Genomic DNA, 12416 nt, shown 5'->3' with positions numbered 1-12416 from the left:
TAATTTATAATAGTAAAAAAATGTAAACAACCCTAATGTCCATCAACAGGTGAATGGAGAAGTAAATTTAGTATTTAGTAATAAAAAGGAATGGATTATCAATATGTGCCACAGCATGGGTGAATCTAAGAATAATTAAAATGAGTTAGAGAAACCATATTAAAAAAATATATAGGGCTTCCCTGGTGGCACAGTGGTTAAGAATCTGCCTGCCAATGCAGGGGACACGGGTTCGAGCCCTGGTCCAGGAAGATCCCACATGTCATGGAGCAACTAAGCCGGTGTGCCACAACTACTGAGCCTGTGCTCTAGAGCCCGTGAGCCACAACTACTGAGACTGTGTGCCACAACTACTGAAGCCCGCAAGTCTAGAGTCCATGCTCTGCAACAAGAAAAGCCACCTCAATGAGAAGCCCGTGCACCACAACGAAGAATAGTCCTTGCTCATAGTAACTAGAGAAAGCCCGTGCACAGCAACAAAACCCAACGCAGCCAAAATAAATAAATAAATAAACAAATTAATTAATTAATTAATTTAAAAAAGAATACATACTGTACAACTCTATATACAATTCTGGAAAATGCGAGCTAATCTGTAATGACAGAAAGAAGATCAGTGATTCACTGGATGGAAGGTAGGGGAGGTCAGGAGAGAAGAATTACAAAGGGGCAGGGAGAAGCTTTTTAGACTGATGGGTATGTTCATTATCTTGATGATGATGTTGGTTTCACAGATGCATACATATGTCATACTTATAAATTTGTGAACTTTAAATAAGTGCAGTTTATTGTATGTCAATTATATTTTAACAAGGCTCTTTTTTTTTTTTTTTGAAACAAGGCTCTTTTAAAATAAAGCAGACCACCACCATTACCAGTGGCAACAAGAAACAGAACTTAGTGCACTAAGATTTTTCTCAGAGGCATCTTCAATGTCTGTTTTCTAAAAGACTTACATTATTGTACAGTCAGGTCAGCCTTCTCCTTAATTTTGTTTCCATTTATTATATTTTCCATAACCAACCCTTTTAGTGTATATGCTTTTTGTTGTTAATTTGAAGCTGTTTTATTTATTTGACCTCAGATATATATTTCTTATCTCCAAGTAAAACGTCTCTAATATAGCTTGTGGTACATACATTGAGCCCAGTAAATAGTCCATTTTTAAAATAACAAAGTGAGAGAGTGTCATGGACATATATACACTACCAAACGTAAAACAGATAGCTAGTGGGAAGCAACCACATAGCACAGGGAGATCAGCTCGGTGCTTTGTGACCACCTAGAGGGGTGGGATAGGGAGGGTGGGAGGGAGGGAGACACAAGAGGGAAGAGATATGGGAACATATGTATATGTATAACTGATTCACTTTTTTATAAAGCAGAAACTAACACACCATTGTAAAGCAATTATACTCCAATAAAGGTGTTAAAAAAATAACATTTCTGGCACTATGATAGATAAGATTTCAGTAAAAAAATAACATTCTAAATAAATCGTGGCCCAATGTTTCAAAAAGTGTTCAGCTGTTTGGAATATTTTCTTTTTTTACCCTTCTTTTTGGAACTTGCCCCATTATTCTTTGCTGAAATATTTCAAGGTAAATTATAAACATTATGATATTCCATTTCTATATATCCTAGTAAACATTTTTTGAAAAATGTTATTTTCCAACATAGTATTATCACACTTAGAAAAATTAATAAAATTTCCATTATATTTAACAGTTACTATTCATTCTATTTTCAAATATCTCTAATGTCCCAATGTGTTTTTCTTTTTTTAACAGCTGATTTGTTCAAACTAAAATTCACTCCAGGACCAGTCAATTTGAAGCTTTCTTTTAACATAGCATTTGCTTGACACAGGTGTGTCAAGAAGTGTGGTTGGGAAAACTTGCCTCTTCATTGAAGTGACTTTTTTGTTTTTTTACTTTTTATTTTTTTTGGCTGCACCACGTGGCTTGGGGGCTCTTAGTTCCCCAACCAGGGATTTAACCCAGGCCCTCGGCAGTGAAAGTGCTGAGTCCTAACCACTTGACCGCCAGGGAATTCCCTGAAGTGATTTTTAATTTCGGAAGATATTGTGTACTTACACTTTTTTGAGAGTTGCCTACACAGGGTAAAAACTATAATAATCTCTAATTCCTTTTGAATTTTTAAGGTTCTCCTTGATACTAGAGAATTCTTTGGTCAATGTTTTGAAGTCTCTAGATGTATATGGACCTTAATGAACAATTACAGAAGTGTGATGTTCATCATTTCCTGGGAGCTATCTTGAAGTTTTGGAATTTGGAATATTAGGACAGCTAGAAAGAAAATTTGCTTTGTCCACTAGGTGGTACTTGAAATCCAGAATATCTGAATTTAACACTTGAATGGAAGACAATGAAAACCGGGGCTAGCCATTCACAGGGCTTATGATTGAAGAAAAGGAGAAAGATGCATGGCTGCAATGGGTTTTTTCAAGGGCTGCAGGAATATCAAATGGAGTATTTCAAAGGGGAAATATATGTCTAATATCTTCTATTGCCTCTTGGTCTGATATGATGGGAATAGATTAAGAACACACTTTTGACTAACCTGAAAGTTTATCCATAATTTATGAGGTATATCAATTTTATTGCTCCAAACATTTTTAATTATCTGTAACTATTGTTTTATACCTAAAATAATCAGGAGTAAGTCTAAATGAGGTAAGCATTTTGTTGAGCTTTTCCCGACATACTTAGTTTTCTCTGAATGGATGCATTTTCAAAATAACCTTTTTACACTAAAATTATTTTTATAGAAAAAATTTTTCTTCATTTTTCCAGACATCTGAAGGTGTATGTGGTCTTTCTGGGAACATAAGCTTTCCTCACTTGGTAACTGGTTGTAATTTGGCTGAGAGATAACTTTGATCTCTCTGGAGTGTCTTATCAAAGAATGAAATGTATCTCTGGTTTAGATTTTAAAACCTTGAAAAACTCTCAAGAAAAATCCCTGAAACTGAGTTATCACACGTTTTATCTTCTGGGCTAGAAGATATCAGTTGTCCTCTGTGAATAGAGTCTCAGTTCAGGTTTGGAAGCTTGTTGGAAAAGTATTTTCCTTTCTGACAGTACATGCCTTTTTACTATCACTTGACCAAGTCATGAAATTTTTCTAGATCATTGTAAGGAGTGCTGACATCTTGGTATGATATTGAATATTGTATTAGTTTCCTATTGCTGCTGCTACATATTACAAAAAAATTTAGTGGCTTAAAGCAACAGAAATTTATCATCTTATAGTTTTGAAGGTTATAAATCCAAAATGAGTCTCACTGGGTTTAAAAGCAAGATGTCAGGGCTTCCCTGGTGGCGCAGTGGTTGAGAATCTGCCTGTCAATGCAGGGGACACGGGTTCGAGCCCTGGTCTGGGAAGATCCCACATGCCACGGAGCGACTAGGCCCGTGAGCCACAATTACTGAGCCTGAGTGTCTGGAGCCTGTGCTCCGCAACAAGAGAGGCCGCGATAATGAGAGGCCCACGCACTGCGATGAAGAGTGGACCCCACTTGCCACAACTAGAGAAAGCCCTCGCACAGAAACAAAGATCCAACACAGCCATAAATAAATAAATTTAAAAAATTAAAAAAAAAAAAAAAAAAAAAAGAAAGAAAAAGCAAGATGTCAGCAGGGCTGTATTCCCTTTGGAAGTCCTAGGGGAAAATCTTTCCTTGTCTTTTCCAGCTTCTAAGGGATTGAATTTTTTGGTACATGGAAACTTCCTTCATCTTCAAAGCTAGCCAGGTAACCTTGTCAAACTTTCCTTGATACTGACTCTCCTACCTCCCCAGTGATCCTTGTTATTGCATTGGACCCATCCAGATAATCTAAAACAATCTCCTTATTTTAAGGTCAGCTGATTAGCAACCATAATACCATCTACAGCCTTGATTCTCTCTTGCCATGTAACATCACATACTCACAGGTTCTACGTATTAGAATGTGAACATCTTTGGGGGACCATTATTTCACCTACCACAAATATTAACACACTTTGTTTTTCTACCTTTAGAACTGGCTCAAAATTGTACATATAATTTATTTGTTTTTACTGTTGTAAATTTTTTATTGTTGAGGAAGGAAAAGAAAAATATTTAACTGACCTCAACTTCGGTTTAGATGTATAGAGGCTGAAACATGAAGGCATCTGGCATGTCACTTGTTGATTGACAGGTCTGCTTTCTTCATGTTTAACTAGAGTCCAAAATACAAGAGTATTTAGACCAACTGGCCTTGGGCACAGCGTACCCTTCATGGACCTGTATGTGATTTTTCTCTTCAAGTCATACCATAAACAGAGTCAATCTGAGTCACCCAAGACTCTTTGAGCTTAACTTTAAAATATCACTTTGAGGTTTTCAACCCTTAGTTATTACTGGAGACCTGTTCTGACCATTTCTAAGATTAATCTGCTGAAACAAGATTCACTAAGTATGAATTAACCATTTATTTCTCATTACTAACATATGATCTTTCTCTTTACTCTGGCAGTTTTCATCAACCAGAAACAGTAAGTATGAGGCAGACATGGGAAGACACACACACACACACACACACACACACACACACACACACACACTTCATCTCATCTGGCAAAAATTCTCATTTTGTTATGCTATGGAATGGTGAATCAAGGCCACAGGTGCTACCTCTTCTATTTTAGATCCACCTATCATGGTATTACTTAACTATCAAAAAATAACAAAAACAAATAAAACCTCTGATTCGTTTTGATTTTATAAAATAATCTGAAACACACTGCAGCAGGGAGACAAGACCATGACATTGTTTATTTCAAAAACTTTAATTTTTTAATTGCTTTGGAAAAAAGGAGAGCAATAGTTAAATGGCATACTTAAAGCTAATTTGCTTACATCTTTAGTGTTTAAGCAAATACAGTTTGTAAGCTAATATTATTTCTCACCCTAGACATTTTTATATTTTTGTGTAGTGTTTTACAATTATTGTCCAAACACAAAAATAGAGGTCTAAACACACTTTTCATAAAGTATAAGACACATTCCTAGAATACTTTGGTCTCAGGAACACAGTGGAATGAGAAAGAACGGTAATGGATAGCAGATTGCAACCCTAACTGGGTCCCTCAATCTTAACCTAACAAATCCATTTTGTGAGAAAATTTATGGATAAAAAGCAGGTTCTCTTAAAAGAATATTATATTTCTGAATTTATATCAACCTGCTCAATGAGGTACTTACATGTTTTGTTACTATAATAGGTCATTTGTCATTTTCTTATTGATTTGTAAACATTCTTTATATATTATGGATATTAATCCTTTCATGGTATATAATGCATTTACAAATTTTATTGAACTTTGATTGTCTTTAAATTCCATACTGGCTTGCACCTTCTCCTGCATGCATTTTGTTATAAAGTTGTTATGCATTTTATATAGTCAAATCTGTCACTCTTATCATTTTTAATAATTCTTTTCTGTCTTCAGCATTAGCTTTATTTCCTTTGAAGTCATTTATTCTTATCGTTTATTTAAGTCTTTCTCTTTTATATTGTTTATTTTCCTGAAACTATCTGGAGATATATATTTAGGCATAAAGGTAGATTAGTAAAGGCAGCTCATGTGGGGTTCCTCTGCACTGGTGTATGTCTGTTTCGCCAACAGGCCTCTTTTTTGAATTGGAGCGATGAATGTAGACTTTACAAGTATGAGGGTGTGTGTGCTCAGGAAGTGTTGATTAGCAGGATTTATTTTAAACTGAGTGGATGAAAAGCAAGTTAGCTCACTTTGCTTCATCTTACCTCTTACCCAGCTGTCAAAATAAATTACTTTTGGAGAAGAATATTTAGAAGGTTAAACACCAAAATGTTCACAGAGAGGTGAGATTATGGGTGGTTTCTGTTTTCTCTTTTTGTTTACCTGTGTATCTAATTTTTCTAGCATGAAATGTTAATTCAACTTCCTCTCATCCCTAAGTAAAAAACAACAAAAGAATCTTGCTTGACTCCCCCAGTCTTTGTAAGAGAGAATTAGTAATCTTATTTCTTGCCTGGATCAGTCTGTCCAACAGTTTGGAAAGATAACATCTTAAGTAGAATTCAGAGAATATTTCTAAGTAATGAAACACATTTAAAGTTCATTTATAAGCAAAAGGCATTAAAAGCAATTTTTACTGCTATGGATCACAGTGGGAGATGCAGTAACAAATGTTGATGGGTGATTATTTTTTAACTGATCATGACTAAAAAGCAACATTTCCATTCCAACATCTAAAAAGCAACATTTCCATTCCAGCCTACTAAAAAGGAAAATCTATTGCTTAGCCACAAAAGACTTTGAAAATGAGGAAACTGTGGGCATCTTGTGCCTAGCCAAGAATGCAAAAAGGCTCTCTGATATTAAAGAGTTGACACAGATGAACAGACAAGCAAACAGACTGAGGAATCTATTGAAGTAGGCAGGCGATACTACTTTCAGGAAATAGTAATGTCATCTGTGGAAATCATAAATATGAATTCTCACAATACAGGCTTTTCTCTCAATACAGCTACTCTCTGAGTTATGAGTAGGACATAAAGAGGTGGGTGGGGGGAGGATGCCCAGCCAAGTGCATTACCAATAAACTTTGTGAACAAAACAAAATCTTTTATTTGGATGTTTTGTCTTCAATCTTCCAAAGATTGACCCAAAGGAAGCAGCTGGAGAGGTAGGTTAGCACAATGGCTAAGACCTTTACTTCAAGGTTTATGCAGACGTGTGTAGATCCTAGCTCATTCCTTACTAGCTGTGTGACATTGGACACATTACCAATTCCCTAAATGGTGGTTTTACAATTTAAAAAAGAGGTATTAATTCCTACATTATAGTTTTCTTGCAAGGATAACAGTAAGAAATGCATATAAAACGCATTTGTCATCTAGTAGACACACATTAAGAGGTCACGAATGGGACTTCCCTGGCAGCCCAGGGGTTAAGACTCTGTACTTCCAATGGAGGGCGTGCGGGTTTGATCCCTGGTTGGGGAATTAAGATCCCAAATGCTGTGTGGCACGGCCAGGAAAAAAAAAAAAAAAAGAGGTTATGGAGCTGAGAAATAAGCTGAGACCAAGCGGGATACTGGTGGGGCTAATCTGGAGGGGCCACTGGTCAATTCTCATTCCTCATGTTGACATATCAGCAATATTTGACACTCTTTCCTCCTTGACAAACTTAATTCCCTCTGGTTACTAGTAAACATAGTAAGCTATATTCAATACTTATTTCTAACCCTAATCCTAACCCTGTGTTATGATACTAGTTTAATCATCATCAACAAATATTTATATAGCCTTCACAAATTCCAAAATTCTTCCAGGTACTGTCATAGAAAGATATTTGGATGGGCCCTAATTACTATAAATTCAAGGTTCTGGTGTCCACAAATTGTAAACAAGGTCAACAGCATTCTTTAGGAAATGTCTAAATTAACTTTATTACTGTCTTTGGGTTTTGTTTTTTTTTTGGTTGCGTTGGGTCTTCATTTCTGTGTGCCGGCTTTCTCTATTTGCAGCGAGCGGGGGCTACTCTTCATTGCAGTGCCAGGCTTCTCATTGCGGTGGCTTCTCTTGTTGTGGAGCATGGGCTTTAAGTATGCAGGCTCAGTAGTTGTGGCACGAGGGCCCTAGAGCATGTGGGCTTCAGTCGTTGTGGTGTGTGGGCTCAGTAGTTGCAGCGAGCAGTCTCTAGGGTGCGTGGACTTCAGTAGTTCTGGCACATGGGCTCAGTTGCTCCGTGACATGTGGGATCTTCCTGGACCGGGGATCAAACCCGTGTCCCCTGCATTGGCAGGCGGATTCTTAACCACTGCAACACCAGGGAAGTCCCTGTCTTGGGGGTATTTTATTTAGCAATAATTTTTTCAGTACTTTGAAATCATCCTGTAATTATATACTGAGAATATAGTGTGAGTTTTGTGCCGTGTGTTAAGATCTCCAAACTAAATTAGACCAGTGGCCTGCCTTTAAGAGGCTCATAGATTATTGCAAATAATTAGAACATGACATGGTGTGACCACCAACAAAAATATTTACAAGATGCAGTGGTGGCACAAAGAAGAGAGTTTGCAGCTCTATTTAGCTGGGTTAGGGAAACTTTCACAGATGTGGAGATAATTGAACTCGTTTTTGAAGGAAAATTAGGAGATCGACAGGGCCAATTAGGTAGATGGGATGGGGGGTGTAATATTTGTATAGAGGGATTTAAATGTGCAAAGAAAAACATTATGGAAGTAAGTTGGGTAGCAGCACCCACACTAATTTGGCAGAAATAAAAGTGGTTCCATAAAAAACCCAGGAGAGGTGAGAGGGGACCAGTTCATAATAAGTTGGACACTGTGCTAAAGAGATTTGATCTTTTGAAAGATTTTAGTTGTGGAATTGAGCTTTACTGGATGGGTAAGACTTTATGGGAAACTCTGAAATAACATCAATTTATCTAGCCAAACCTAAAAGCAATCTTTCTCTTAGAGGATTTTCTGGAAGTCTCATACATTAAAAAAATGATTATTGGATGTGCTTATGTGTTTACATGGATTAGTTGATGATTCAATTATTCTTCCAAATGGATTACCTTTGTGAGTGAAAGGTGGCACTAGCTGGATTGGATATTGGAAAAGTAGGAACAAATTAAGACAGTCCCACACAAACCAGGATACATGGCCAACCAACCTTGACCCAAGTGGGTTGATGGCCCAGGTAGAGAAATCATTGTTCCTGCTCTTTGGGAGCTCATATCCTGAGGAAGGAGGAGTAAGTGTGATGTGATCAAATGTTCTGTGACTGTGAACTCCATATTTGGGAATGAAAGTGGGGGTGGACTTGGATTTCCTGTCCTTCCATGTGGGTTAAAATGAGAGCTCAGAACCCTGATAGCACCCAAAACTCTGTCTCATCTTGAAAGACTCTTTGTGACTGTGTGACACAGGTCATTGGACAAAGAAATTCTGCTGTCTATTTGTCTTGGGAAGTCTGTAAACATGAAGCTGTTTCTGGTTCTCATTATTCTGCTGTTTGAGGTATCCAAAGGTAACGTGTCCAAATGTACCATGAAATTCTAGGAAATATTACTATTCACAGGAATGGGGGCAGAGCCTTGAAGATTATTGATATCTTGCTGGTATCATCAAAAATACTCACTGTCCTCGGACCCTGACTTGAGTCTGTGTCTTAGAAGACAGCATCCAGGGAGGTAAGAAATCAGGGTTGTACTATCAGAAGTCCTCTCCAAAGGCAGAAAGGAATCCATCATCTAGAATTACCTTTACAATGTTGAACATAGTTTTCACCCAGGAATCTGGCCATCTCTTTTTCCATTTTCCAAATTCATTTTCAGCCTACACCACAACAGTAATGTGAATAGTACAAGCTTTGGAGTCATGTAGATGTGAGGTTAAAATATGTCCTCATCATTGGCTACTTGTATGAAATGAGTTAATTATTCCCTTTGAAAATCAGTTTTCTCATCTGTCAGGTGAGTATAATGACTCAATTTCATAATGATTTTATTTCATGTGAGGATTACATGAGCTTACAAATGTGAAGCACCAAATTCATGGTGGGAGCTCTGTCTGTGAGAGTTCCCTTCTTCTTTGCTATTGTAGGAAGGTAGGTTGTCTTTTTGTGGTCTTAAAGATACCTTTTTGTAAGTAGAGCTGCAGTGAACATTGTGGTACATGACTCTTTTTGAATTATGGTTTTCTTAAGGTATATGCCCAGTAGTAGGATTGTTGGGTCGTATGGTAGTCCTATTTTTAGTTTCTTAAGGAACCTCCATACTGTTCTCCATAGTGGCTGTATCAATTTACATTCCCACCAACAATGCAAGAGGGTTCCCTTTTCTCCACACCCTCTCCAGCATTTATTGTTTGTAGATATTTTGATGATGGCCATTCTGACTGGTGTGAGATGATATCTCATTGTAGTTTTGATTTGCATTTCTCTAATGTTCATTGCAGCTCTATTTACAATAGCCAGGACATGGAAGCAACCTAAGTGTCCATTGACAGATGAATGGATAAAGAAGATGTAGCACATATATACAGTGCAATATTACTCAGCCATAAAAAGAAACGAAATTGAGTTATTTGTAGTGAGGTGGATGGACGTAGAGTCTGTCATACAGAGTGAAGTAAGTCAGAAAGAGAAAAACAAATACTGTATGCTAACACATATATATGGAATCTAAAAAAAAAAAATGTCATGAAGAACCTAGGGGCAAGACAGGAATAAAGACGCAGACCTACTAGAGAATGGACTTGAGGACATGGGGTGGGGGAAGGGTAAGCTGGGACAAAGTGAGAGAGTGGCATGGACACATATACACTACCAAATGTAAAATAGGTAGCTAGTGGGAAGCAGCCGCATAGCACAGGGAGATCAGCTCGGTGCTTTGTGACCACCTAGAGGGGTGGGATAGGGAGAGTGGGAGGGAGGGAGACACAAGAGGGAAGAGATATGGGGATATATGTATATGTATAGCTGATTCACTTTGTTATAAAGCAGAAACTAACACACCATTGTAAAGCAATTATACTCCAATAAAGATGTTTAAAAATATATCTTTTTAACCTTCAAAGATGCTCCTTGGTTCTGGAATTTAGAATAGGGAGAACCATGTCTTTGTTCTTCAACTTTATTCTGTGGGCTTGTCCACATTTGCGTACAAGGGTAAAGAAAGAATTGGAAAAGCAGATTTAGGACCTCAATGCAATGCTCTGCATAAGTAACATTTTGAATGTCTGGGAAGACAGGCATACATGGAATTGAGTTTGATCCCTGGACAACACATTTATCTGAGATCAAAAGGAGGATGGAGAGAGAGGGAAAGCGAGAGAGAGAGGAGATGGAAGAGTCAGGTTGTGAAAAAATCATAGAGACTGAATGAGGGAAGTTTTCAACAGCAATAAATGCTGAGACCCCTGAGGTATTGGCAAAGGGAGTTTTCTGCTGTCCATGTCAGTGAGTGTGAAACCCAATTACACTGTTAACTTTAAACATTCTATCTGTGGTGTTCTTTTAAAAGTTAATTTGGCTTTGAATTGTGCCATGGTGACAAGTTGGTATTCTCTGGGAACACTGGACTGTGGTAGGGCTGACAGGATGTTGACTTTGGATATTGGCTAGGAACCTGGGGTTTTGGATGTCTTAATTTGGGATGATTTTCAAGGAGGAGGCTCTGAGTTTTCTCTTAGCATAAGGTTCACTTTGGGACCACAGGAGGTCATAGCTTGTGGAGAACCACATAACTTCTTCTCTGCCTCAGGAACTAATCTTGTTCATTGCTGTTTCCTGTGCATAGATGCAGCACGACACAGAAAATGCTTTAGTAACATATCAGGTTACTGCAGGAAGAAATGCAAACTGGGAGAAACATATGAAATAGCATGTGTAAATGGAAAATTATGTTGTATTAATGAAGACGAAAAGAGACAATATCAACAAGTCACAGAGCCACCTGAACCTTCAAGGAAGCCTGATTTGAAGTTGGACTATGCTATCTTACCCACTGTCACACTTAGCACAACTCCACTATAAACCAAGCACTTGTTCCACTGGTCTCCACTCTTCTTAAACCAAAAGTGCCACCTAATCCAACAGGTTAGGGCAAAAGATTTATCTACTTCTTTTGTGAACTTGATTCTCTACATAATAAAGTCCTATGCTTTTCCCTGGATTTATTTGTTAATGTATTCACTCATTTTTTAACACTTCAAACATAAATGAATATTTTTCATGTTCCAGGCATTATAGTAGCAACATGGGTGATACAGATATGAAGTGAACACATTAATAGAGGTGGCAGTTAACCCCTCCATTTTCTGTTTGAGGTAATATTTCATAGCATTTCATGTTACTCCTCTTTTTAATGAAGCTTCATAGGTCTAAGCAGATCTGAATGTCCTGGCTTTGTGTGTGTGGGAATGAATACAGAGGGTTTGGCTAACAACCAAGAATTCATTAGGGGAAGGCAAGACATTTGAATATTTTCACAATAGTTATTGGGGCAGGTCTAATGGGCAGTGATGACAGCTAGTGATGATTCCAATATATCATTTGAAGCTCATTTAGCATGCATGCTTCATCTCCTTTTTTAGTAGCAATTTGAACTAAGTTGTGTCCATTTGACACAATTAGGCAAATATTACTCATAGGATCTTTGAAAGCATTTCATAGTCTGTTTCAATAGTGTGAAATTTATAAACTTTTAGCTATTCAGATGAAAAAGGTCTGGGGTTCTTATGTAAAATATGGTGACTATAGTTGACAATTCTGTATTCTATAATTGAAATTTGCTGAGAGAGTAGAACTTAAGTGTTCTCACCAAAACAAACAAACAAACAAGCAAACAAACAATTTGAGGTAATAGCT

The 12416-nt window shown here is 37.4% G+C and overlaps 1 protein-coding gene across 1 annotated transcript; it reads left to right on the top strand.

Moving 5' to 3' along the window:
- Nucleotides 1–9025: 9025 nt before the first annotated feature.
- Nucleotides 9026–11582, top strand: DEFB128 (defensin beta 128). The gene is made up of 2 exons (XM_059898516.1): nucleotides 9026–9074; nucleotides 11347–11582. Exons 1-2 carry the CDS (start codon nucleotides 9026–9028, stop codon nucleotides 11580–11582), a joined length of 285 nt encoding a protein of 94 aa, XP_059754499.1.
- The last annotated feature ends 834 nt before the right edge of the window (nucleotides 11583–12416 follow it).

Source organism: Balaenoptera ricei, chromosome 15 (genome assembly GCF_028023285.1).
Source record: "Balaenoptera ricei isolate mBalRic1 chromosome 15, mBalRic1.hap2, whole genome shotgun sequence".
Lineage (NCBI taxonomy): Eukaryota > Metazoa > Chordata > Mammalia > Artiodactyla > Balaenopteridae > Balaenoptera > Balaenoptera ricei.
This window is presented reverse-complemented; position numbering and strand designations above follow the sequence as displayed.